At 52.7% G+C, this 27114-nt stretch overlaps 2 protein-coding genes across 21 annotated transcripts in view; both read right to left on the bottom strand.

Annotated features, from left to right (window-relative positions):
- Positions 1–1495: 1495 nt before the first annotated feature.
- Positions 1496–18918, bottom strand: FHIP2B (FHF complex subunit HOOK interacting protein 2B). 8 transcript variants are annotated; one of them, XR_015169991.1, is made up of 18 exons: positions 18759–18918; positions 12109–12187; positions 9277–9449; positions 8550–8654; positions 8114–8236; positions 7675–7899; positions 7375–7571; positions 6739–6847; positions 6439–6515; positions 5901–6090; positions 5169–5314; positions 4929–5057; positions 4676–4766; positions 4212–4355; positions 3733–3873; positions 3412–3512; positions 2103–3178; positions 1496–1929 (listed from the first exon to the last, which is right to left on the bottom strand). XR_015169991.1 is itself a non-coding variant. In XM_086416129.1 (17 exons), the coding sequence occupies exons 1-17, from the start codon at positions 18801–18803 to the stop codon at positions 3040–3042; spliced, it is 2214 nt and encodes a 737-aa protein (XP_086272255.1). In that variant the 5' UTR covers positions 18804–18918; the 3' UTR covers positions 1496–3039. The 8 variants fall into 8 exon arrangements, 5 of the variants coding, with proteins under 5 accessions (XP_086272255.1, XP_086272259.1, XP_086272256.1 ...); XR_015169992.1 differs by lacking the exon at positions 3733–3873; XM_086416129.1 differs by having other exon boundaries at positions 1496–3178.
- Positions 18919–25179: 6261 nt separating this feature from the next.
- Positions 25180–27114, bottom strand: part of DMTN (dematin actin binding protein) — a 32181-nt gene continuing 30246 nt past the window's right edge. For all 13 annotated transcript variants that reach the window (XM_086416139.1, XM_086416140.1, XM_086416143.1 and 10 more), the window contains 3 exons: positions 26738–26994; positions 26383–26463; positions 25180–26257 (listed from right to left, as the gene is read on the bottom strand). In XM_086416139.1, the coding sequence (XP_086272265.1) occupies positions 26144–26257; positions 26383–26463; positions 26738–26994 (452 nt within the window). In that variant the 3' untranslated portion in view covers positions 25180–26143. The remainder of the gene's footprint in view (positions 26258–26382; positions 26464–26737; positions 26995–27114) is intronic.

Here is a 27114-nt window from a genome sequence, read left to right as displayed (position 1 = left end):
GATCAGAGTCGCTCCGCCCCCAGGCTCATTCCTGCCTCTGCCCTGGTACAACTCCAGCCCAAAGCCAGACCAAAACCCTCTCTTCATTCCCCTTAGCTCAGCTGAACCATGGTAGGAATTTTTTTCTTTTTAAAGAACTTTACTGAAGTTTAAGGGAAAACCAAAGGGAATGAAGAAACATGTACTGACTGCTATACATGCATCACTGGATGTACAGTTTTGGTTCTGAGCAGGGAAAATACTTGGCTGGGTTTCCCTTCTGAAGTAACTCCACTCTGACGCCCAAGGACCAGGACAACCTCAGAGGCCCCCTGCCCTGCCTCTCTGGGCTGCCATCTTGTTTTTCTGACCTCTGGAGCTGTGCTAGGAACCCTTGTTCCCTCCAAAGACTGTCTTCCAAATGAAGGAATCAAACCCTTTTATCCTAGATCCCTTCTCTTAGTGTCTGAGGGACCCACTGGTCTGTAAGCACACTGGACAGTGACTTTTACTTCCATTATTTAGCCTATTATTAATAGTAGTTTTCAACCCTTCCCTGGTGGCTCAGACAGTAAAGAATCCACTTGCAAGAAACCTGGATTCGATCCCTGGGTCGGGAAGATCTCTTAGAGAAGGGAATGGCAGTCCACTCCAGTATTCTTGCCTGGAGAATCCTGTCCATGCAGAGGAGCCTGACGGGGTACAGTCCATGGGGTCAGAAAGAGTCAGACACGACTGAGCACCTAACTCTTGCACTTTCAACCCCAGGTGCCCACTAGAATCACCTGGAGAGCCTTAAAAGAACAACTGTGGGTGCGCCCTCAGAGATCTGATTAACTGATAAGAGGGTGGGATTGGGGCATCGGTATTTTTAAAAGCAGCCCAAGTGACTGGAACATGCCAGGAGGTGAAAGCCACTGATCAGCCCTCCCTCTTGCCTTGCCTGGAGGACTCTTGGTGACCCTCCTCCCCAGAGGATCTCCACGCACTCAGGGACTAGATTCTTTTAAATTTGAGGCCCAGGACTTCCCTGGTGTCCACACCCAATGCAGGGGGCACGGGTTTCATCCCTGGTCAGGGAACTAAATCCCACACACTGCACAGTGCTGCAAAAAATAAAAATCAGGCCCACTGTTCACCACTAAAGCAGTCATCTTTCACAACACAAACCCTGCAAAGAAGACTTGTGCACGGATGCCCCAGGTGGCCCATTCCCTAGAGTATCTCTGGAGCTGCTGGCTCTCAGCTGTAGGCAGGCCAAGCAGAAATAGAGCTCCCTGCCCAAGAGAGGCCGGTTTCCCGGTTTCTGGCAGGCGCTGGGGGAACATCACATTTGCGCTGCCAGAGCCTGCCCCTGTTTACCACCAGCCCCAACCACACACACACTCCCCTCCCTCTGCTCCTGTGCTGGGAGAGGAACTGAATTCGTCTTCCTTAGGGAGGAAGATGTGCCTGAATGAGCAGTGAAGCCCTAGGCAGAAGGACACGGGGAGGGCAGAGAAGAATGGGGCAGCAGTGACCACGCAACCACACCATTTATTGCCATGCTGTCTGGGGAGACGCTGTGCGAATGCCCAAGTGCATCGAGGAGGGGAGGGTCTGACTCCCGGATGCTCGAACGTTCTTTCTGAATTGAAGAGTCCAGACCCAGTTCACCCCCTCGTCCCATGCTAACACCCATGTGTGGGCACACGCACATGCAGGGACTTGCACGGTGTCCTCGGGAACAGCAGTTAAATCCTCCCCAGCTTGGAGGAATGCAAGAGAGGTAGAGGTCACTGAGTTTCCTCTGCTTTCATGTCACCTCCTGGCAACCTGTGGCCAGCTTCTAGAAGCAGCATGGGCAGGAAAAGGAAGCGAAAGGGGCTCTGGCCTGCTCCTCCTTGCCCAGGAGTCAAGCCAGCAACTGCAGTTTGCTGTGAGGTAATGCCTGGCGCCGCCTGTGTGTTCCTGCAGGTCGAGACAGATTTGGGCCGGGTGGGGTTGCAGCCCCAGCCGCAGAGGGCACGCTGGGAGAACGGCACCGCAAAGGACTGCCTGTGCCCCAGCCCCACCCTGCCAGGCCTTGGGGTCGGGGTGGGGCATGGGGGCAGGCTGCGGTCCGGTGGGCACCCTGGCCTCACCTGGACCTGGACCTTCTGGCTCTGCTGGGAACAGTATTCTGTGGAGAACCCCAGCCGAATGCTTGGGGTGAGGCCTGGCCTCCCTGGGTCTCTGAGCCCCTCTGCCCAGGTGCTGTGGACCTGCCGAGACGGGTTCAGAAGGCGCCAGCAAGAAACCAGCTGGAGCCAGAGCCTGGCATCCAGCCCCCCAGCTCCCCAGGCCCTCTCCCGCCCTGGCTGCAGTTGCATCAAGCTTCTCATTAGCAGCTGCCCCCGCCTGGCTGCGGAACATGCTTTGGGCATTTGCCACGAGGCTATTGGGAATTTTGCAACAGTCTCTAGGAGGGTGAGCTGGAAGAGGGGCTTCCCCTGCCATCCATGGCCCCTTCCCCAAGGGTTAAACTGAGAAGGCAGGAGAAAAAACATCAAGTGTCAGCAGCATCTGTGGTACCTAGTGGGACAGAGACAGGGCTGTGCCCCCATCTCTCTGGCCTAGGGGCGTGACCAGCCTCAGAGCCACTGACTTACTCCCCACTGTACCCCTATAATTGAGTCTCAGGTCTTGGCTCTGGCCAGAGAAGACCCATGGACACAGGTGACAGGCACAGAGCAAACGAGGCTCTGAGTCTGGGGGCTCACCTGGCTGTCACCCAAGTCCCCAGAGAGGGCCCCAAGGACCCCATGCTGCCCAGGAAGCCACCTCCTTGGCTCCTTGGTTCCTGGTACCTCAGAGACCCACTCCTTGAAATCCAGTGTGGTGCAGCCAACAGGCCAAGGTGGTCTTGAGTCAACCCAAGAGTGGAAGGCCAGACCTCCACACAGGTAGAAGTCCCTGGGATATAAAGGAGATGGAGCCAAGGCCAGCCCCCGGGCTCCTGCTCCAGGACAGTCGCAGCACCACTGCCAGGCAGGGGGCAGCTCTTGGGCAGAGGCGTGAACAGGAGTCTCCCCTCCTGACTCAGACATGCCCTTCTGGGGGTTTAGAGGGGTGCAGGCGAGGACCGTGTGGGGGGAACTTGACGAAAGCAATGGCAGCCAGCTCCTTGCAGAATTCTTCCAGGACGACCACGCCCTGGAGGAAGGTCTGGTGGTCCAGCCTGAGGGAGACAGCACAGGGGTTACAGCTGGAAGTGTAAGGAGTGTGCCCAGCGGGACATCCCAGTATCTGAGGGACTACCCAGGGACAGACACCTCTGAGGGTCTGTGAGGGACCACAGGCCTCAGCAACGAGCCCTCCTCTGCCCCTGGCCTGGTGCCTCCCCCACCCGGAAGCCCTCGCCATGCCACCCCAGGGCTCTTCCTTGGGTGCCAACTTCCCTTGGGTACTTACTGCTCCCCAGGGACTTGGCCCATCAGCTGTCTGCGCACCAGGAGCAGTTTGCCTGGGAACTGGGGCACCCTCTGAATTCTCTGCATCAAGTCCCCGATCACCTGGTGTGGGAACAAGAGGGGACTGACAAAGAGACCAGAGACCCTGCTGTGGGGTCCCTGGCCTGGTCATACCATGGGAGGGTGGGTGGTACCCGTGTTCTCGCTTGGTGCTGGCAAGGGTGCCCACACCTACAGCCCCTAGCCCGCCCCCATCCCATTGCCCTCCCTTCCTGCCCCCAGCACTGGCATGCTTCCTCTGGCCCGGCCCGGGCGCCCTTACCCTGACGAGCACAGAGAACAGGCTTCGGCAGCCAGGGGCCAAGTTGGTGTAGGGATCCAGGAGGTACTCATGGATAAGGGGGTGGGGGAAGAGGGCGAGCCGGGACAGGACTGAGGTCACCTGCAGGTTCAGGCTGTATGGCTGCAGGGAGCGCAGTGGACAAGCAAGGGTTGGCAGAGGTGCTGAGCATTTCTACCCCCGGCCCCTCTCCACCCGAGCATTGTGCCTGGCCAGTGTGAACGTGTGCGGGGGTTGGAGACGCACGTGATGTATGTGTCATGGGTTCCCTGGGGCTGAGGACATGTTAGGGCGTGTGAAGCAGAGGTGAGACGGGGCTTCCCGGCTGGAGAGAGGTGGGGATTGAGGGGGGTCGTGGAGTCAGAAAAGGGAAGATGACTGGACCCCCAGGGCTGGGCCCTGCTCTCCCGAAGGACTCCAGAGACCTCACCCCATGGCTAGGGCCCAGCCCTGCTGTCTACCTGTTCTAAAATCCGGGACATGCGGTCAAACAGCATTTGGAGGAAGGGACCCTCAAAGAAAGGCCGTTCAGGTTCATGGGGGTCCAGGGGTGGGGGAGCCAGTGGCCAGCCCCAGGGTGTCACTCGGGAGCTGCATTCCTGGAACTAAAAGAGGTGGGAGCGTTAAGGACATGGGCCGAGGAGGAAATGGCAACACACTCCAGTATTTTTGCCCAGAGAATCCCATGGACAGAGGAGCCTGGCAGGCTACAGTCATGGGGTCACAAAGAGTCGGACACAACTGAGTGACTAACACACGCCAGCTGTCAGGGGTGCCAGCAGACTGGGAGAGCCACACAGGCAGACGTGGCTTGGGCACTTGGCCAGAGCTGGGAGCACTGGGCTGGAGATCACAGGGGCAGAGTGCATTAACCCCACACACTGAGTGGCAAGGACGGAGCACCGGCAGAGGCCTCGACACTCACCAGTCCATAAGCATCGTGGACGTAAGTGTCGTATCCCGTCTCCTCCAGGAAGGCCGATGTCTTGGCTTCCTCAGGAACGAGGCAGAGGAAACTGAGGGACAGGACCCTAGATGTGGGGAGGAGGGCCCAGCCTGGGCTGCCCTGCTCCATTTCCCGCCTCCGGGAGCACTCCATCCCAGCCTGTGCCCCATCAGGGCTGTGGCCAAAGACAGAACAAGGCTCAAGTGGCTTGGACTTCCTGATGGGTCCCTACCTATTGACAATCTCAGTCACCGCTGTCTTGCCATCGGGGTTGATGGCAGGGGCCGGGGGAGGCTTCACGGAGGGCTGAAAGCCAGAGTAGAGGAAGCTGTCGGTGAAGTAGGGATCTTCCTCTAGATCTCTGTGCCAGGCAGAAAAGCACAGCACCAGTGAACACAGGAACCAGCAGGGGGCCAGGGGAGGGGATTCCGAGTGGCCCAAGGCCTCCTCCAAGGCACCAGGTTTCACTTACAGGGTGTCCTCATAGCTCTCGGGCTCAGGTGAGCCACGGGCCACGTAAGAACGGCCCTCCAGGTGGCACAGGATCAGGCTCCGGACAATGTGCTCATGGGGCTTCTGCAGTAGCTCCTCAAATAGCCGCAGTGTGGCGATGCTGATCTGGGGCAAGAAGGAATAAGCGGGACACCCCTTCCCCATGCGGGCCTCTAGGGGTGCCTGGAAACTGCTCATCCAGGTGAGAAGAGGTCCCCTAGGATGGGAGTTTGCCTCCTCTGGCCGGGGGCTCAGGTGGCAGGTTTCAAGGGGAGCAAATGGGTGCTGGCCCACGAACCACAAGTCTGGCTGGTCTCGGTTCCATTAACTAATTTGAGGTGTGGTATTGGGCAAGCCAGTTGGCTCTTCTGCACCTTAAGTTTCCATGTCTGAAAAATGGAATACCAGCCTCGCCTACCTCACAGAGCGGCTGTCAGCCTCCAACAAGCCAAATAATATAAGAAAAGCACTTTGTAAAAATAAAAAGTGTTATCATAAGTATGTAATCACAGAAAAGTACTGCGGGACAAAACAGTTTGGCTACCAGTCACTGGGTCACTGTCTTTTTCTTTACTTGGAGGGGAGAGGGAGCTGGGTTTCAATGCCTCAAAGGTAGAACCGCCTTGAAAGCTAATGAAAATGGGAAGAAGCTTCTGGAAATCCCGTGGGCAAGGTGGGGTGCAGGTGAATAGAGGAGGGCCGCCTGCCTCACCTCATCAGAGAGGTGGTCACAGTGCCTGATGAGGTGGGCGCACAGGGTGCGGGGGCTGTCCTCAGGGGCTGCAGGCTGCTGGTCCATGCCCAGGAGGAAGGCCACAGCCTCCTGCAGCAGCGCCGGGGAGCGGAGCTGGCGCAGCATGACTGTGAGCAGGGCAGTGGACATCAGGACGCTCTGTTCGGACCTATGGGAAGAGTGCATTGAGCCATGCCAGGCAGGGGACAGCAGAGGAGAAGCGGGGAGGGACAGGGTGTAGAGGCGCAGAACCCCTTCCTGGTTCTCTTGCATCTTCTGCTGGTATTTCTCTGCTCATTCCCTGTTCCACCTGAGGTCCTGGAGTCTGAGGATGGGAGGCCTTGGTTAACCCACATGGCTCTGGGCCACAAGTGTGTGAAGGGGAACATCAACCGGAGCCCACTGACTCCATGACTGGCCAAGGAGGTCCCTGGCCTCAAGCACAGGAAAGGGCTTGGTGGGGTGGGCGCTTCACCTGGAGCATAGCCACACCTGGAGGGAACTAGATAGAACTTACACGTGTAGGAGCTGGGGCTGCAGAATTTCCACAAATAACTTCTCAGCCACAGCCTTTGCCAAGGCATCCGAAACCACCTGGGTGCCAAAGAGCACGTCTTAAAATGCGTTTTACCGACCACCAACAATTTTCCACTGAGAAATAGCTGTGTCCTTGCACAGAGCCTAAAGTAACAAGTAGAGGGGGGTCTGCTGATCCTGGGCCTCGCCCAGCTCCCAAGAGGCCCCCTGGGTCCTCCAGGTAGAGACAGTACAGAGCAGCATGAGGCTGGAGGGGGTGTGGAGCACCCACTCTGCTTACCGTGTGTGCCTCTGTGATGAGGTGGTCACAGTAGTCAAACCAGCCCAAAAACGCAGCCAAGGCCTCCTTGCCGGGGAAGGAAGCCTCATCAGACGGGGCACTGGGTAACCTGCACGAGAGCGAGGGAGGTGTGTGAGGCCTGCTTCAGGTATAACCAGGAAGTGGGCTCTTTCACCCTTTGCCTTGGAACCTCCATTGCCAGAGGGCCGTTCTACGGGGGGCTCTGAGGGCAGATGGGTGGCTCAGACCAGCAGGTAAAGAATCTGCCTGCAGTTCAGAAGACCTGGGTTCAATCCCTGGGTGGGAAAGACCTCCTGGAGAAGGAAATGGCAACCTACTCCAGTATTCTTGCCTGGAGAATCCCATGGACAGAGGAGCTTGGCAGGCTATAGTCCATGGGGTCGCAAAGAGTTGGATACAACTGAAGCAACTTAACACTTTTCCTGAGGGCAGAAACCAGAGTGATGCTTTCCTGGAGGGTGAGAAGGCCCCTGGCATGGGCTATAACCTCGGGAGGAGGGTGGCCAGCAGGGGTCCCCATCCTCCTTGGAAAACAAGAGAGGCTACCAGGAATATGCCAGGTAGGGCTTCCAGCCGCTGAAAATGTAGACCTGCCTTCCCTGGCTAAGCGCCTACCTCCAGCTGATGCCCTCTAAAGCAGCAATGTCTGCAGGGTCCAGGGAGCTGGGCAGAGACTGGTACAGCTGGCAGAGGTACTCGATGATGGCAGGACAACAAGGGCTGCTCTGTACCAGGTAGGTGGCGGCCGCCTGGGACGCCACGCTTACCAGGAGCAGCAGGTTCTCCCGGGCCTTCAGGGCCACCCGACCTTTCTAGGGGATAAAGGTAGGACTTCAGAGACCTGTGGCTAATCCCTACCTCCCAGCAACTCACCCACCCCATCCCCGCCCCCTGCGTTTTGGAGGCTGCCAGCACCTTGCTCTTGCACAAGCCAATCAGGGTGGTAATGAGGCTGCTCTCCCCAATCGCTCCATCTGGCTCCTCGGTCTCAGCAGGCAGCCGGGCGCTTGAGGCCCAGGCCCCGCAGGTACCATTGTCGGGAGCCTTGATGTGCGGGCGGTCCTTGTCCCTGACACTGGCTGCCTCTCTCAGAGGGGCGGTGGCTTCTCTGGATGCCTTCCTACCAATAGTCTTTTTACCCTGCAAGGGAGGATAGGTAAGGCCAGGCCGCAGTGCAGACCATTCTCCATGACAGCCCCTTGGGAGTCCAAAGGGGGCCTCAGTGTAGAGCTGGAGGGGAGCCTGCCAAGTGCCTCCCCAGTACCTGTTCCATCTTTCTGCCCCCTCAGCAGGGCCACAGGGGGCTTGCCCTGGGGTCTGGGCCCTCCCCCTCCTGCTCCCCAGAGGCGCTCACTTCTAGGATGTAGGTGAGCAGGGCTGGGTCCTGCTGGATCTTGGAGCAGAGGACAGTGGTGAACTGCACCTCCTCCTTTTCTGTGAGGGATCCAGGAACTGTCCCACCAAGTCGGAGAAGTTTCTAGAAGGGGAGCAGGACAGAGACAAGAGGGGGATGGGGTGGCGAGGAAGAGATGGAAGAATGGGGCAGCAGGGAACAGAATCTGTGCACGACCATGGGTTCAAACTCAAGTCCTGCGGCACGGTGCCCAGGGCCTGATGGAGAAGCTGGGGCGGGGGGCGCTCTTTTAGAGTCTCAGAAAGTGGAGTGTTTTGTCAAGAAAGTTTTGGTGCTTTGGGCCTGGCCTTGGAGCAACCCCACCCCAACCCCCACCAGCTTTGCTTGAAAGCACAGGCCTCACCTCCGGACACCCCTTAGCTTCTGAGCCCCTCACCTGCACGGGTCTGTGGACGTTGAGGTAATGCAGGAGCGGGTGTTGCACTTGGGCCAGAACCTTGCTGAAGAACTGGAGCACCTGCTGCCGCATGCCGGGTGGGTACTGAGGGGCGGGGACAGAGCGCCTGTCAGTCAGTCAGCGAGGCAATGCCCCCGCCTGGACCACTCCTCCCCTCACTGCTTGGGAGGGCTGGTGCCTTCTTCACCCACCAGCGCCTCCTCGTTTCACTCCAGGAAACTGGCCTCCTGCTGCTGCCCAGCCCCCTTTTCGCTTAATTTTTGTCCCTAACCTTATCGTTATTGAACATACTATCCGTGGGCTCCTTTGATGCGCCTGACTAGAATTTTCGCCTGTTTCAATCACTGTCGGGTCCCCAGTGCCTAGGCCACGGCCGGTACATGGTTGGTCCTCAGTACATCACTGATGAACGAATGCGGACTGAACGAAAGGGAACATGTCCTCAACCCAAACACAGCGAGAACACGCCACCAAAGCAAAGCAGTGAGGGCCTGAAGCCTGGGGAAGGTGGTGGCTGTTTTGAGCCATCCCAAGTGATCCCATCCCCACACTGCTCACGAGCTCACACTGCACCCCACCCTACCCTAATCCCACCCCCACCCCCCGCCCCAGCGTGGGCACTAGGAGGAGCACAGGTAGAAAGACCTGGATCCCCGGGGCCCTGGCTCAGGTGGAAGGTTCCAAAGGCACCCGAGGTCCGGCCCACCTCAGCCTTGCCCAGCGTGCACAGGGTCTCCAGGATCTTGTGCTGCAGCAGGTACTCCAGGCACGGCCCGGTCTCGCCAGCCGCTGCCTGCTGCTTCTCCTCATACACCAAGATATCCAGCATCTGCTTCAGCCGCCAGGGAATATCTGTTTTCTTTGCGGGGGTGTTTTCATCTAACAGAGATCCAGGAAACAAGGTAAATGGGGTGAAGTCCAGGAACAATGTGGCTTAAAGGGTCAAGCCACAGGGTCTAGGGGAGGTGGGGGGGTAGACAGAGAACAACCTGGAGAAGGCCAGGTTAACAGTTTTCTTCAAAGACTAGAGCAAAGGGAAGTTTACAGTTGATACCTCTCTAGCTAACCCTTCCCAGGTGGTGCTAGTGGTAAAGAACCTGCCTGCCAATGCAGGAGACTGAGACATAGGTTGGATCCCTGGGTGGGGAAGATCCCCTGGAGGAGGGCATAGCAACCCACTCCACTATTCTTGCCTGAAAAATCCCATGCACAGAGTAGCTTGGCTGGCTATAGTCCATGGGGTTGCAAACGAGTCAGACATGACTGAACTGATTTAGCACGTGCTAGCTAAAAAGACGAAAGACCTTTTAGATGAAGCTCAGGATATAGCTATCTGACAGGGCACGTGTACAGGTCCCAGCACTTTATTAGAGAAAAGCAAGCAGCATTTTTTTTCTCTGAACCCTGGGGAAGGACAGTTGGTGGGCTGCCGGCCAGCTCTGGGCCTGGGTGAGAAGCTATGGGCTCAGGGGTCTCTGTTATAACTTAGAAGCTGTCTTCAGCTTCCTAACAGATAACTTCCAGGGGTCTATTTATGTCTCTTTTATACTCATGGAAGGCAGTACTCTATTTTCTTTAAAAAAAAAAAAAAAAAGCTGAAAAAAAAATCCACTTATGACCATGGGTTCAGACTCGAACTCACTGCCTGATGCCCAGGTCCTGCTGGTTAGTGGAGTTCTCTTAGTCAGTCTCACAGAGTGGATTTTTATAAAGAAAGTTCTGGTACTTTGGGACTGGCCTTGCAGCACCCCCTAGCTTTTCTTGAAAGCACAGGCTCTTGAGCAAGGCAGCTCACCTCACCCATCCCTGCACCTCTGGTCCAGGGACCATCTGGTAGTTAATGGATTGGGCCAGGGGAAGCCCCAAGTGGACCTGAGGCAGTTCTAGAACTTTCCCTAGTTTTCTGCTTGTGACTTCATGAGAAGAGATCTTCAGTCTAAAAGGTGCAAAATTTAAGATGTAAAATGAGTCCTGGGGATTAATGTAATGTACAGCATGGAGACTAGAGTTGATAATATTGTATATTTGAAAGTTGCTAACAGAGAAGCTCTTAAAATTTCTCATCACAGGAAAATAAAAATTGTAGCTATGGGTGGTGACAGATGTTAACTAGACCTTATTGTGATGATCATTTCACAACATATCCATGAATTGAATCAGTATGTTGTACACCTGAAACTAACATAATGTTATGTCAATTGTATCTCAATTTAAAAAAAGAGATTGTTAGTCTAAAGCATTCATTTTTAAAAATATTTCTTGTTATTTTAGGTTATATAAAATATTATATATTTTACGTTTATATTAATCCCATAAAATGACCTATTGGTATGGATGAGGATTTTATTTTTTGCTGCTGTGCAGCATGAGGATCTTATCTCCCTAACCAGGGATTGAACCCCTGCTCCCTGCTATGGAAGCAAGGACTCTTAACCACTGCACCACCTAAAGCAATTATTCTTAACTGGGGGCAATTTCGCCCCTGCTCCCCAGGATATCTGGCAATGTTTGGAGAGACATTTATGCTTATCACAATGGGGAGGGGGTGCTACTGGCATCTAGTGGGTAGAGGTCAGAGTTGCTGCTAAACATACAGTATACCCTCCAACCCCCAACAACAAAGAACGATCCAGTCCAGATGTCACCAGTGCCAAGACTGGGGACCTTGGTCTAACAGAACACTCAGAGGGTCCCTCAGAGTGTCCTAAGGCCACTTTTAATTTTTTGGGCTGGCTCAGGCTGCAAGTAAAGCCTTTAGGAAAGGTGTAGGCATATGGCAGGTGCAATAGTAGATGAGATGGTTAAACAGCATCACTGACTCAATGGACATGAATTTGGCAAACTCTAGAGGAGCCTGGCAGGCTACAGTCCATGGGGTCACAAAGAGTCAGACAGGACAGGACTGAGCAACTGAACAACAAACAAGACTGGAGTCAATCCCCAGTCTGAGCTCTAGGAGGTGGAAGGCTAGGAATGCAGGGGTTACCTAGCAACCAGTGCATCTCCACCAAGCCCAGCATACTGATTACCAAGCAGCCAATGAGACGCTGCCCCCTCAGTGAGGGATCCTGATGGGCCCAGATGAACCAGAGCTAGAGTGTCAGCTGAGGGAGAAGGACCGGGCACGCTATGTGCCTTGGTTTTTTCTCCTCCTGTGCCAGGTATCTGCAAGGGAAATACCCTCTAAGTTGGCTCAAGGAAAAGAGGAATTTATTCCACTTCTTTTCTTTAGTCAGTAAGCCCTGGGCACAGGTACCTGGGGACTGAAGGCCTGGACACTCTGCCCAGCTAAGGGCAAGTGGAGTTCAACATCTGGGATGCAGAGTCAGGCCAGTGAGACCCAGCCTCCTTGCCCCTACTCCTACTCACACAGATCCCTTCCTGGAAGGTCAGGGTGGGGCAGCCCCCACTCTGAAGTGGGCAGTGGATGTCACCTTCCCCAGGACACCTGCATCTCTGAGCTGTGGGGTGACCCCCACCCACCCCTCGCTCCCCAAACCCTCCAGGGATCCCCGCAGGGAAGGAGACCAGGCCCCACCTGTGCTTTCGATGTAGTAGTTCGTGATGCCCTTCCAGTGTTCCACGAAGGCCTCCAGCAGGTCAATGCTGGGCTCCCGCTGTGGAGAAAGCAGACAACCTAAGTGGCTGCCACTATGACATTCTACCATCTGCTAAGTGTTGGATGGCTGCTGGGCCCTGGAGGAGGCACTTGGGATCCTGGGTTCTCAAACTGAATTAATAACACATTTTCTCCAGGACATCTCCACATTGTCTTCATATCTGCCAATAATCTACTGTGTCCTCTCCCCAGACACCCCCTCCCTCCTTGAGATGTTGTGGTCCTGAAACATGTCATGATTGTCCCCCATCCCAGAGTGGCTAAGACTGTTGGTGGGGAAAACGGGCACAGAAACAGATCATTTCTGTACAACGTGGTTATGCTACAATAGATGTAGAGGAAAACAGGAAAGCACCCCCCAAAAAACAAAATTTAAATGGAAAATGTGGCAGAGACAAAGCATTCAGGTCCGTTTCACTTTGAGAGTCTGAAAATTTGGGTTGAAGGCCACCACAACTCAGTTGCTAGGTGGGTAATGTTAGAATATGAAGCAAGTGGGATTTCCCTGGGGGTCCAGTGGTTAAGACTCTGTGCTCCCAATGCAGGGGGCACCAGCTGGATCCCTGATCAGGAACTAGGATCCCACGTGCCATGTGGCTTGCACCCACCAAAAAGTACCTAACTTATGGTGGTGGTTTAAGTCATGTCCGACTCTGCTGACCCATGGACTATAGCCTGACAGGCTCCTCTGTCCATGGTATTTCCTAGGCAAGCATACTGGAGTGGGTTGCTATTTCCTTCTCCAGGGTATCTTCCCGACCCAGGACTGAAGCCAGGTCTCCCACACTGGCAGGCAGGTTCTTTACCCCTGTGCCACCTGGGAGGCCCACCTTATAACGTGTGCCATCTTTTGTTAACAGTGCAGGGTGTGCACCCCATCTTCTCTCAGTTCTGCTCCTGTCCACACTTCCAGCTCCTTTGATCACCCCAAGGAATTCTGATCTTCCATGAGCAGCCCTCGAACCTTCCCGTTCTCCTAAAGCAACCTCTCCATTCCCACGCCCCAGCTGGAACTAACCTTGAACTGGTAACAACCACTACCTCTGAAAACTTCTCCAAAAACGGCATTTCTTCTCTTTTCTTGCAGAGTAAATGTTCCCAGGGGAAAAATGCATATTCCAGTAGTCCCTACCCACATCCCTACCTTATGGTCTTTCCTCTAGCCGCTCCTCTGCCTCGGAGACATTATATATCCCCCTACACCTGTTTAGGTCCTAGCAGTCCCCAGTGAGGTCCAGCTCAAAGCTACCACCTCCACAAAGCTGTCTCCGGGGTCCCTGGACGCACCTCTCTCTAACTTCATGATTTACTGCACCACAGGACGGGGTGTCTTCTTCTTCCATAACTCCCTCAGCAGGTATCTATTGATGCCCGTGTACGAAAACCATGCCTGATGCTATGAGCCACACAAGGATGTCTAAGAGCCAGTCCTCCAGAATATAAAATGCACTGAAGAGAATATAAAATGCACTGAAAATGCACTCAACTACAGCAAAGTGTGAGATAGTGGCTGGTACAGTAGCTAAGACTCCATGTTCCTAATGCATGGGGCCTGGGTTTGATCCCTGGACCAGAACTAGATGCCTCATGTCACAAATAGAAGATGCCACAGGCAACAATGAAAATCAAAGATCCTGCATGTGGCAGCTAAGACCCAGGGCAGTCAAATAAAAGAAAAGAAGTAGTAGTAGTGTGAGAACACAGGAGAGGTGGACAGTGACCTTTGAGCGAAGAAGGATCAGTTCCAACAAGTGAAATGAAGAGGCTACGCTGAGGTCATGCGGGAACTAAAACCCGAAGAGCTGGGTCTGATTTCAACAATAAGGGACGCAGGAGAGATGTTTCCTGCAGAAGGATCTTTGCAAAGTGTGTCCAGCACAGGGATGGATAGATGAGTGTGTGGGGCATTGAACTTCTTGGCAAAACCAAGAAGTCCCTTTTTTCCCCTTTGCAGGTAGTTGGGTGCAGGTCAGTGACATCTTCTGAGCTCCTGAAGAGTCATCTGGTGGGTGTGTAGGAGACAAATGCAGAATGAAGGTTTAGCAGGCCATTATGACAAGAGGAGGAAGAAATGACACTGAATCAGAGATACTGCCCCTTGCCCTGGCGGCCTGGGCAGTCTTCTTTCAGAGTTAGCTGTGGGGGCCACAACCTTCATGGAAGTGGCACCTCCCACAGTCATTCCAAACGCACGGGCCATATGGAGTGACTGTATCTTATCACGGTCTATATGGTGCTATTATTGTTGGGTGAACAATCATCTCTGTAGGAGACTGTGAGCTCCTTCAAGCCCAGGGTTCTGTGTTTCTATCTCTGAGAGTCCCTAAAGGGCTCTGCACAGAGTGACTACTCATTGATACTTACTAAAATATCTCAGCAAACTCCTCAAACCTGGACTTCCCTGGTGGTCTAGTGGTTAAGAATTTGCCTGCCAATGCAGGGGACACAGGTTCAATCCCTGGTCCAAGAAGATCCCATACGTGGAGCAACTAAACCCATAGCGTCACAACTGTTGAGCCCATGCACCTAAGAGCCCAAGAGCCGCAACTACTGAGCCAAGTGCCGCAGCTACTGAAGTACGTGCACCTAGGGCCGGCGCCCCACGAGCACCTAGGGCCGGCGCCCCACGAGCACCTAGGGCCAGCGCTCCACAAGAGAAGCCACGGCCATGAGCAGCCCGAGCACTGCAGCAAAGAACAGGCCCACCTGCCGAAGCTAGAGAAAGCCCACCAGCAGCAGCGAAGACACAGTGCAGCCCAAAATAAAAATAAATAAATAACAAGTGAATACATCTTAAAAAAAAAAACCTCCTTAAGCCCTGCCCACAGTTCCTTGTTCTGGGAAAACCCTCTGACCCTTAACCACACTATGATCGTCTCACAAGCCTGTGATGGGGTCTCATCTAACCCTAAAATTCACTTATAGTCTCCTAAAGCTTTAAGCTTGACTTAAACGAAAAAAGAACAACCCATGGAACAAAATAGAAAGCCCAGAGATAAATCCACACACATATGGACACCTTATCTTTGACAAAGGAGGCAAGAATATATAATGGATTAAAGACAATCTCTTTAACAAGTGGTGCTGGGAAAACTGGTCAACCACTTGTAAAAAAATGAAACTAGAACACTTTCTAACACCATACACAAAAATAAACTCAAAATGGATTAAAGATCTAAACGTAAGACCAGAAACTATAAAACTCCTAGAGGAGAACATAGGCAAAACACTCTCCGACGTACGTCACAGTAGGATCCTCTATGACCCACCTCCCAGAATATTGGAAATAAAAGCAAAAATAAACAAATGGGACCTAATTAAACTTAAAAGCTTCTGCACAACAAAGGAAACTATAAGCAAGGTGAAAAGACAGCCTTCAGAATGGGAGAAAATAATAGCAAATGAAGCAACGGACAAACAACTAATCTCAAAAATATACAAGCAACTCCTACAGCTCAATTCCAGAAAAATAAATGACCCAATCAAAAAATGGGCCAAAGAACTAAATAGACATTTCTCCAAAGAAGACATATAGATGGCTAACAAACACATGAAAAGATGCTCAACATCACTCATTATCAGAGAAATGCAAATCAAAACCACTATGAGGTACCATTTCACGCCAGTCAGAATGGCTACGATCCAAAAGTCTACAAGCAATAAATGCTGGAGAGGGTGTGGAGAAAACGGAACCCTCTTACACTGTTGGTGGGAATGCAAACTAGTACAGCCACTATGGAGAACAGTGTGGAGATTCCTTAAAAAACTGGAAATAGAACTGCCTTATGATCCAGCAATCCCACTGCTGGGCATACTCACTGAGGAAACCAGAATTGAAAGAGACACGTGTACCCCAATGTTCATTGCAGCACTGTCTATAATAGTCAGGACATGGAAGCAACCTAGATGGCCATCAACAGATGAATGGATAAGAAAGCTGTGGTACATATACACAATGGAGTATTGCTCAGCCATTAAAAAGAATACATTTGAATCAGTTCTAATGAGCTGGATGAAACTGGAGCCTATTATACAGAGTGAAGTAAGCCAGAAAGGAAAACAGCAATATAGTATACTAATGCATATATATGGAATTTAGAAAGATGGTAACAATAACACTGTATACGAGACAGCAAAAGAGACACTGATGTATAGAACAGTCTTTTGGACTCTGTGGGAGAGGGAGAGGGTGGGATGATTTGGGAGAATGGCATTGAAACATGTAGTATAATATAATATACGAAACAAGTCGCCAGTCCAGGTTCGATGCACGATACTGGATGCTTGGGGCTGGTGTGTTGGGATGACCCAGAGGGATGGTATGGGGAGGGAGGAGGGAGGGGGATGGGGAACACATGTGTATCTGTGGTGGATTCATTTTGATATATGGCAAAACCAATACAATATTGTAAAGTTAAAATAAAATAAAATATATTAAAAAAAAGAAAAAAAAAAAAGAACAACCCAGGAAAAAAAAAAAAGGAGAAACAGAACAAAAGTTAGCCAAAACAGACCGTTAGAGCTAAAAAAAAACCCATTAGATAATCTTTACCTGAATATATTGTTAGCTACTGTAACTCCAGAAAAAAGAAACTGCACCAAATGATTTCTTTTTAAAGATTATATATATATATATATATATATATATATATATATATATATTTTTAGCAAATAACTGTAAAGATTGCTATTCTATTTTGTCAGAAGAGGGCAGGAAAGAGCACTCTTTCTCCTTAACACTTGCTGGGTCAAGTTTAGTCAAGCCACTTGCTGGCGGTTTTAACCTGGTGACCCAGCCCTGGGAATATCTGTGCTCAAGCTTGGGGTTGAGGAGGGAGAGGGGACCATCTCCCCTGGTGGTCACATGGGACCAGTCAAATTCCTAGGGCATCAACTATATATTGTATACTGAGGGGCCTAAGGACACCTGCCTAAAAATATCTCCCGTGACCACCAACTCGCCTCCAGCCAGACACTAACATTTCTACAGAGGAAGCATTAGAAATTCACTCCTCAGGGCTAGGGTCCTGTCTGTCCTGTTCACCCACCTTGTGTCTGGAGCTTTCCCAGACAGGTATGAAGGAGTGTCAGATTATGTTCTAACATGACAGCTATTTTGACTGGGGACAGAGAGGAGGGGAGGAGAGATCATTCTGGAACCCCCTCCGGAGGCAGGATGACCCGAGGTGCCTACAAGGGCAGGGCTGGGGCAGGTGAAAGAGTTGAGAAAGCAGGAACTTTTCACTTTCTTCACAAGTTTGCTTAAGGCTGAGACTGTTCTCATTCATAAGCCCTGATCTGGGCTGTGTGTTGGGGAGGTGGGGCTTCCCTGGTGGCTCATCAGTAAAGAACCTCCCTGCCAATGCAAGAGATGTGGGTTTGGTCCCTGGTCCAGGAACCCCTAGAGAGGGAAATGGCAACCCACTCCAATATTCTTGCCTGGGAAATCCCACAGAGAGAGGAGCCTGGCTGGCTACAGTCCATGGGGTCGCAAAGAGTAGGAAATGACTGGACTGACAGCTTGAGCACCCAGGCATGCATTGAGAAGGAAAAGGATAGAAACCAAGGCTGCTTCTCCTGGGAACATTTGATACACTCAACTGATCAATTAGGAGAGTTTAGACTATGGACAAAAGAATTGTTAACTTCACAGGCAGATTCTTGGCAGGGTTACTTTGACTGGAAGGCATCCTGCCTACCCTATCTAAACCCACACTTTTATCTTGCTGAGTGAACTGTGGGCGCCTCTGACCAGCCTTCAAACCCAACAGAAAATGGCAGAAACACAAATTCCTTGGCCCCCTGGCCACCCCAGGCACCACCAGAGCTGGCCTCTCCGGACTCAAGGTCAACGGGGCTTGCGGTGGCCTGGGATTGAGATAACATTCTGGAAACGGCACTTGTATCCAGGATAAGACTGTTTCCTGGGCTAGGCCCACCCCTCCCCACAATACCCACCCCCCCACCCCGCACACACACACACACACACTTGGACTGTATCTGCACCCTTCCTGGGGACTTGGGCAGATGGGGCCTGCACTTCCCAAGTCGAAGGTGAGAGGGCCGACCGCGCGAATGAGGTCTTGGAGGCGTCGGAGGGCAAGGAACCAGAGGAAGGGGCAGCTATTTTTTAAGGCCAGGTGACCAGGAAGGGAGGAGCGCGGGGGAAGAGGAAGGCCCACAGGCTGGGGGAGGGGACTTAGGGGGAATTTTGGGAAGAAATTATTGGGTAACAGGGGAGCACTCGGCACGGAGGAGTTTGGGAATTGGGAGACTCCGGGAGCAGGGAAGATAAACAGGAAGCAATTCGGGGAGAAGGGTTAGGGGCTGGAGCGACCTGAAGAAAAGCTAGGAAGAGGGACGAATCAAGAAAGAAGCCACTGGAAACGGGAAGAGGGAGGGGTCCAGGAGGGGGCGCGGTGGGGGAGCGAAGAGGCCCAGGACGGGGCTCCGCGCGGCCCGGGTAGGGGTCCCTTCCCCGAGGCGGCCTGCGCCCTCCGCCCGCCCGCGCGCCCGCCGGCTCCTCTCCTGGCCCCGAGTCCGCCCTTCCGGCCCCCCTCCGGCCTCACCGCCCCCACGGCCTCCTGCAGCAGCGCCCCGAGCCGGCTCAGCATGACGGCGGCCCGGTTCCCGGTTCCCGGTTCCGGGGCAGCGGCGGAGCTCCTGGGCGCAGGCGGCGACCCGGAGGCGCAGCGAGGGAGGCGGGGCCCCGGCCGCCCCGCCCCGCAGCCCCCGCCCGGCCCAGCGCGGGGTCGGAGAGGAGGCCGGCAGCCGATGTGGCCCGGCCGGGCAGCGAGGAGGGGCCCCGAGGCTGGGGGTCCCCGCCGCTCGCCGCGGCAGCAGAAAGACAAGGTCAAGTCCTCCGGGGCCCCTGGGGAAGCCAGGAGGCAGCGAGCGAACGACCCTTAGGGAAGGGCGCGTGGGACCAAGCACGTTTTTCCCATGAGGGATGAGAAGGTACCCGTGGATCTGGAAGTCTCTAGACGTCCCTCATGGAATCCCATTATGCCTACCCCCCCCCCCCCCGCCCCCGCATCGTAACGATGTCAGGGATCAGCAGACATACATTTTGAACGGTTGACTGCCTTGTGATGAAGAATCTCTTTCCATTCCTGGGGGGCTGGGGCGGGGGGCTGTGGAGGAAGATGGGGAATGGGCTTTGAACTGGCAGAGCTGGCTGCTGGAAGGCACCCTGCCAAAGGGCCCAACTTTGAACATTCCAGGAAGCCCTGCGTGGTTGAAGGTTCTGCCTATGTAATCCTTGGCCTTGATTTTCTCAGTGTGCTATCCCCTTCCCCAAGTTAGACACTGTTTCTTCCCCTATTGAGTCCAGAAGGGCAGAACCAAGCCAGGGTGACTTCTTCCCCCCATCCCGGTCCAGCACAGTAGCCACTGGCCACTTGTGGCTATGGAGCTGAAAAATGTTACTCCTAACTGACACATGCTGAAGACATGTTGGACAAAGGAAAGAATGTAAAATAGTCACTAACGGGGCTTCCTTGGTGGCTCGGGGTAAAGAATCCGCCTGCCAATGCAGGAGACGTGGGTTTGATGCCTGGTATGGGAAGATCCCACATACCACAGAGCAACTAAGCAGATGTGCCACAACTACTGAGCCCACCTGCTGCATGCCCTGGAGCCCGTGCTCTGCAGCACTGAAGCCACTGCAATGATAAGCCCTCACACTGCAACTACAGAGTTGCCCCCGCTTGCTGCAACTGGAGAAAAGCCCTCTCAGCATAGAAGATTTAATGCAGCCGTAAATAAATAAATAAAATTTTTTTCAATTAAAAAATAGTCACAGGGTATTTTGGGCTTCCCGGGTGGCACCAGTGGTAAAGAACCTGCTTGCCAATATAGGGGACATACGAGGCACAGGTTCTATCCCTGGGTGGGGAAGATCCCCTGAAGGAGGGCATGGCAACCCACTCCAGTACTCTTGTCTGGAGAATCCCATGGACAGAGGAGCCTGGAGGGCTACAGTTAATTCATAGGGTCGGAAAAATTTGGACACAACTGAAGTGACTTGGCACGCACACACACACACACAATGATGTTTTAGGTTGATTGCAAGTTCAAATGCAATCAGGTAAATTGAGTTAACCAAAGTACATTATAAAAATTAATTTCATTGTTGCTTGTTACTTTAAGTGGCTACAGTGCTGGTCCATATTTCCTGTCAAGTAAGTCACACTGGCCCCGTTTTGCCCTTGTAGACACACCAAGGAAAGATACAGATGGTGGGTCTCCCGGAAAAGTGGGGGCCACACTGGAAAAGTACACCCCAGAGTCACACAGGCAGAACCTTCAACAAGAATAGACTTTCCCATAATGTCCAAAGCTGGGCCCTTAAGAAGGAGGCTTTCTAGCAGCCAGCTCTGCCAGGTCAAAGCCCATTCCCCCGCCTCACCCCTCCACCTCCCCAGAATGGAAAGATACTCTTCACGACTACAGGGCTGATGTCTGTTCAGAATGTATTCCTGCTGACCCCTGACACCATCTGATGAGAAGGTAAGGCACCAGGGGTTCTGTGAAGGAAGAGGGTAGCCCCTGTCACAGATCTGAGGACCTGGAGCTGTGGGGTTCTGGAGCTTCACTGTTCCAGCCGTGCCCTGGGGGCCCCATTCACCAGTGAGACTGAGGCCCCAGAGGCAGCGCCTGCCCAGAGGTGGCTGTGTGCTGTGGAGCCTGAAGTCCAGACTAAGTCATGGGGAGGCCGGGGTTCCCCTGAGCCCAGGCTGCGCTAGTATTTGGATCTCAGTTCTCCGGCAGCTGCTTGGGGAAAAATAGATGTTTCAAACAGTTCATCTACAATTGGTCCCTGGTGAGAAGCCTATGGGAAATGAGAGGAGGCTTTTTAAGCTAAAAAGTATAAAATATAAGAACAAAGACAAGAAACAAGCCTGTATTGTGTATTAAGAAGCAATCTAGGGCTTCCCTGGTGGCTCATTGGTAAAGAATCTGCCTCCCAATGCAGGAGAGGATGAGATGGCTGGATGGCATCACCAATTCAATGGGCATGAACTTGGGCAACCTCTGGGAGATGGTGAGGGACAAGGAAGCCTGGCGTGTTGCAGTCCTTGGGGTCACGAAGAGTCAGACACAACTTGGCGACTGAACAACAACAACAATGCATGAGACATTTTTGGAATGTCCTTTTTTGGAATTCCTTCGAATTTAGGTCACCACAGAGCACTGAGTAGAGTTCTGTGTGCTAAATACAGCAGGTTCTCGTTAGTTATCTGCTTTATACATAGTATTGTATAGATGTCAGTCACAACCTCCCACACCATCCACCCCCATTTTCCCCCCTTGGTATCCAGTCATTTGTTCTCTGTCTTTTTATTTCTGCTTTGCAAATAAGATCATCTTTAGTATTTTCGGACCAGGGTTCGATCGCTGGTCCAGGAAGATACCACATATGTCAGAGTAACTAAGACCATGCCCCATAACTACTGAGCCTGTGCTCTAGAGCCCAGGAACAGATACTGCTGCAGCCCACGCACCATAGAGCCTGTGCTCTGCAGCAACAAGAGAAGCCACCGGAGCGAGAAGCCCGCACATTATAACTAGAGAGTAGCCTCCCCTCGCCACAACTAGAGAAAAGCCTGTGCAGCAATGCAGAGGCTAGAGTTCGGCCAAGCCCGGGCTGGGCTAGTATTTGGATCCCACCAAAATAAGTAAATTTAAAAAAAATTAAAACAAAACAGAAGTAATCTAGAGTGTAGTCCAACATTGTTCTCTGGGTCTTCTTCCTCGTAGGTAAAGGAAGCAGGCTGGATAGGTTAAATCCACTTTTTTTCCTTCAAGATATTTCAAGGAAATGTAGGATGTAGGGGAAGTGTATAAGAACTTCATAATATTTTATTTGGTTTAATTTAAAAATTTTAATTTTAAAAGCCCTAATAAAAGTCAGTGGACACACTTGTGTATGTGCTAGAGCCTACTGATGCAGCTAACTTCTGCTGCGAGTTTACCTTATTGAGAAGAGGTTTGAATAAACCTCCCCTTCTGTCAATGTAAACGAAGGTAGAAGGCTGTTGCAGAAGAAACAGCTTGAAAGAGCAAGTCACTAAGCCCAGATTCAAGAGAAGGGACTTAGCTGCTGTCTCTCAACACTAGGAATGTGGCTGTTCGCATTTGTGTGTGTCATTATTTTAAAATATTTATTTATGTATTTTGCTGCACTGGGTCTTGGCTGTAGCATGATGGGTATTCCTTGTGTCATGCAGGATCTTTCACTGGGGTACACAGGCTTAGTCACCCGGGGCATGTGTGATCTTAGTTCCCTAACTAGGAGTCCCCTGCATTTCAAGGCAGATTCTTAACCATCGGACCACCAGGGAAGTCTCTTGTGTGCATTTTTAAACCACTGAAATTTTGTAACTACTTATCTATGTAAACTGGAGAAGGAAACGGCAACCCACTCCAGTATTCTTGCCTGGGAAATCCCATGGACAGAGGAACCTGGCAGGCTACAGTCCACAGGATTTCAAACGAGTTGGACATGACTGAGCTCCTTATCTGAATCTATGTGAATCAGGATTTTGTTGATACTTTGCAACCAAAAACAAGAGTAATTTAGGTCCTGCACTTGTTGAAAGGGCAGTGGTCATATATAATCCCTGGCTTAAAATTTTTATACCCATCAAATAGCTTCCTTATTCTCATTGATTGATTTCATAATAATTGACTATAAAATTCACTTATAAATGTATTCTAATTACTAGTAGTAAGATCTAATTAAAAAAAAAAAGACTGGCTACTAAAAAGGTTTGGAAACCACTGGACTATATAATCACCAAAGTTTTATTTTAGGTTTTATTTTAGATCCCTACTTTGAGGGCTTCCCACGTGGTGCTGGTGGTAAAGAATCAGCCTGCCAATGCAGAAGGTATAAGAGACTTGGGTTCAATCCCTGGGTTGGGAAGATCCCTTGGAGAAGGGCATGGCACCACACTCCAGTATTCTTGCCTGGAGAATCCCATGGACAGAAGAGCCTGGCGGGCTATAGTCAGTGGGGTTGCAAAGAGTTGGAAATGACTGAGGGTCTGGGCTAACACATTCCACTTTGAGCTGCTTTAAATTTCTTGGGAACTTCAAATCCTTTAGGACCTCAAGTCCAGTTGAGCCCTACCATAAACATTTCCCAGAGTGCCCTGGGATCAAACATTCCTCCCACCCCTTGGTGCAAAGCATCCTGGGAGCTCCTGTCCATCATGCTAGAACACGGTAAGCCTTCCAAACATTCACTAAATACCCATTCCTCTCTCTGCTGCCCTTGGAGAGACAACTGTCTGTACTGGGAAGGTCCCAGCTTAGTGGTGAAGAAACTGGGATGTGTGTCTCCAGTCTGCATTCATTAGTTGCTTGTAGCCTCTAGCGAAAACTTCACGTGAAATGTCTCTATTCCACAATTGTCTCATCCTGGAAAAGGATGAAAACAACCTGTGTGTGTTGTTGACCTCATGAGTTTGTTAAGAGGATCAAACAACGTTTTGGATGTCACAGAACTGCTACCATTTAAAGGAATCACTCAGGGACTTCCCTGGTGGTCTAGTGGTTAAAACTCCACATCCCCAATGCAGGGGGCTGGGGTTTGATCCCTGGTCATCCTGGCCTGGGAACCAAGATCTTGATGCTGCATGGTTCAGCTAAAAAGAAATAAATATAAATAAATACTCTACAGAATAAAAGTTAAAAAAAAGAAGTAATCATTCCCATTTGAGCGACTGTTATCCACTTTGATTTTTTTCAGCTGAAGGGCCTAGAAACTCAGGGGGGCAGGAGAGTTGATTCAGGTATCAGGTACAGTCTTGGGTTCACACTCGGGCCCTCCTCCAACTCACCGGGTCCTCTAGACTGCATACCTCTTCAGGTGCCCAAACCCAGGTTCTGATCCTGCTGGGTGATCTGGGCCTGCCCCCACCAGCACCCACAGCCAAAGTCCTTTTTCTAATCTTCCAGTGCAGTCTTCACCCCCTCCACCCACTCAAACAGGCCTGTTCCCTGCCCAGTTGCCTTGGGCGGTCCTGCCAAATCAACCAAGTTACCCCTGCTCCTTCAGCCTCCACTTGACCCGTGTTCCTGCTAGATTTCACCCATCATTTCTTCACCCAGCTTCCCAGGTGGCACTAGTGGTAAAGAATCCGCCTGCCAGTGCAGGAGATGCAAGAGTTGTGGGTTCAATCCCTGGGTCGGGAAGATCCCCTGGAGGAGGAAGTGGCAACCCACTCCAGTATTCTTGCCTGGAGAATCCCACCATGGACACAAGAGCCTGGCGGGCTACAGTCCATGGAGCCACAAAGAGTTGGACACAACTAAACACAACACCCCCAAGTTTTTCCCTCCTGACCCTTGACAATCAGCTCACTGCCCACTCACATACCGCTGACCTTTCCTGGGTGTTTGGCCTCCCCATTAAACTGTGGGTATCACAGGCCCGGAAGGGTACAACCATGTTGACTATTGATGAGCTTGACTCGCAAAGGCTACACTTAGGGCTTCAGTGGAGGGCAGAGCCTTTTTCCCCAGCTGCCTCTATTTCACCCTCCAGAGTGTGACTTTCTGGCCCCTTGTCCATGCCACCATCACTCAGCCCCTGAAGGAGAGGAGGCAGACAGGAACTGCTAGCTTGCCCCCGCTTTCCTGATAGGGGGCGGGTAGTATGTGTGCCCTCTCTCTCCCTCCTCCAGCTCTGCCTCCCCCTTCCCCCATTTGAACCCTTGCTCCGTGGCTTTTCTCAGCCTGGCATCGCTTGTCCCTCCTACCCCGATGTGGAAGCTCATAAAGAACAAATAGATTTGGGGCCCCAATGCAACCTTTTAATTCCAAGCAGAGTCCCCCTCCCTCAGCATGATCACACGCGTGCGCGCACGCACACACACACACACGCACACACACACACACACGCACACACACACACACACTGCAGAAAGGGATCTCAGGGTCTGGGCAGGAACAAAACCCAGACCCGGGCAAAAAAATATATATAATTATATACACATGTGTATTTGGAGAGAAGAAAACCTGGGAGCGTGATTAGGGTAGGGCGGAAAGTAAGGTGAGGAAAGCAGCTGGGGGTGCCCCAATAAATTACATTCTTTAGAAAGCATGGTGGGGCGTGCACGGGCATGGGCGGAAGCGATGGCCAGGACTCTCAGCCTGGCTCCTCATCCCATCGAAGGAGATGAGTTCCGCCCAAGACCTGGATGCTAGAAGGCAGCATTCTAGCCAACCGCGCCTGCAGGCTGATGGTGGGCTGGGGGTCTGTATAGGCGACATCTCCACTCTATGCCACAGGCTTCTGGGGAAGCCACGGGGCTAGAGCAAGAGGCTTCAAAGCTTGGGGGTCGCAAGGGCAGGGTAGGGCGCGAGCTGGAGACCAGGTGGCCTCCCTGCTGGAGGCTGAGAGGCGGGAGGCCCAGGTGCACGGGAACCTGTCCCAGGTGAGCTGCAGAGGAGTGCTTGGGTACACATGGGGTACTGGGGTGCTCTCTGCCTACCTGGCTGCTCCCCACCCTCACGGGACCTCCTACCAGGCCCAAGAGATCTCCCCACCCAGCAGACAGGCCTGACCACTAAGTGCCATGTTCATTTCTCATCAGTCTCTTCTGGGACATTCATGTGGGCATGGGGTAGGGAGAGGATGCAAACATTAACTCTCTGTGTGCTGGAGTCCATGCGCTTGCCCTGTACTGTGAGGACCAGGGATGAGAGAAGGAGACCCCCCTCCCCTGTCCTGGCTCATTATGGGAAAGAAAGTCCACATCCTACCCCAACACGGCAGAGGTCTTTCTTGCTCCCTCTCAACTTGGGTGACGGAGCCAAGCCCACCCCTGCGCCACCTCCCTGCTCCCCCCACCAAGAGATGATGCTTTGGGGTCTTGGGACCCCAGCTCCAGGGCCCTGAAGCGGCAGGGGTGAGGGTCAGTCACGGAGTGGGTGAGGGCCATCAGAAGAGAGAGGCCTTTTTCTTGAGTTCGTTCCGCTTCCACAGAGCCAGCTTGCCAAACTCTTCAGGAGACATGGAGAAGACCCTAGAGAAGTCTTCTGCTGACAGGTGCCTCTGCAAGGGGACACATGGTGGCAGTTTAGGGGGAGGAGGCACAGGTGGGACTGGGCCGAGTGACCAGGAGGTGGTCCTCCCCAGCAGGAAGCCCCTCACCCACCCTGCACATTGTCCCTGCATACCTCCAGCCTCATCCGATCCACACCTGGAGGCAACTTGGTTCGCCCCCTATTGGTCACCACCAGCATTTCATAAGGATAGATCTGGGGGTTGGGGAGGAGAGGGGGGCAGTATTAGGTTCATAGAGGTGCCTGTCAACCTTACCCCTGCTGTTCCCCAGGCCCCCTTATCAGCCTGAAGGGGCCGTGGGGGCTCATGCCATCTTGCCATTCAATTTCCGTGCTGCCCCTCCCAACATCAGCCCAGAGGACCCCTCAGTGCATTCACTTCTCTGGCTTCTCCCCAAGCTGGCCCTCCCCCGCTAGAGACGGTTCTGTCCCCTGCCCGCCACCCCCTGCCTCTGCCCCTGCCCCTCACCTTCTGCTCCAGCACACAGGGCAGGGAGTTCCCCCGGTCCATCCTCCCCCTCTGGCCCTCTCCATTCTGGGGAGACCAAAGCCGCAGTGAGCCAGAGTGCGGCAAGGAGACCTCCCCAGCCTTTTCATGTGTTTCTTGCGGCCTCACCAGGTGACTCCGTGGCCCCACAACCCCCTCCCCCAGCACTGCCGTCTCCCCATCCATCCATGGCTTCCGTGGTCCACATGTTCCCCTCCGGAGGGCACTCACCTGCAGGCCTGCAGAAGACAAGAGTCACTGTTCAGAGGTGGCTCTGAGGTCAGCAGGCCTCCAACCTGCCAGTTCAGCCTCCCCCACCTCCAGCCACAGAGCCCTGCCCACATCGCACACACAGGCTG

Source organism: Bos grunniens, chromosome 8, assembly GCF_055505025.1.
Source record: "Bos grunniens cultivar Pamir isolate PY7600 chromosome 8, Bosgru_T2T1.0, whole genome shotgun sequence".
Lineage (NCBI taxonomy): Eukaryota > Metazoa > Chordata > Mammalia > Artiodactyla > Bovidae > Bos > Bos grunniens.
This window is presented reverse-complemented; position numbering and strand designations above follow the sequence as displayed.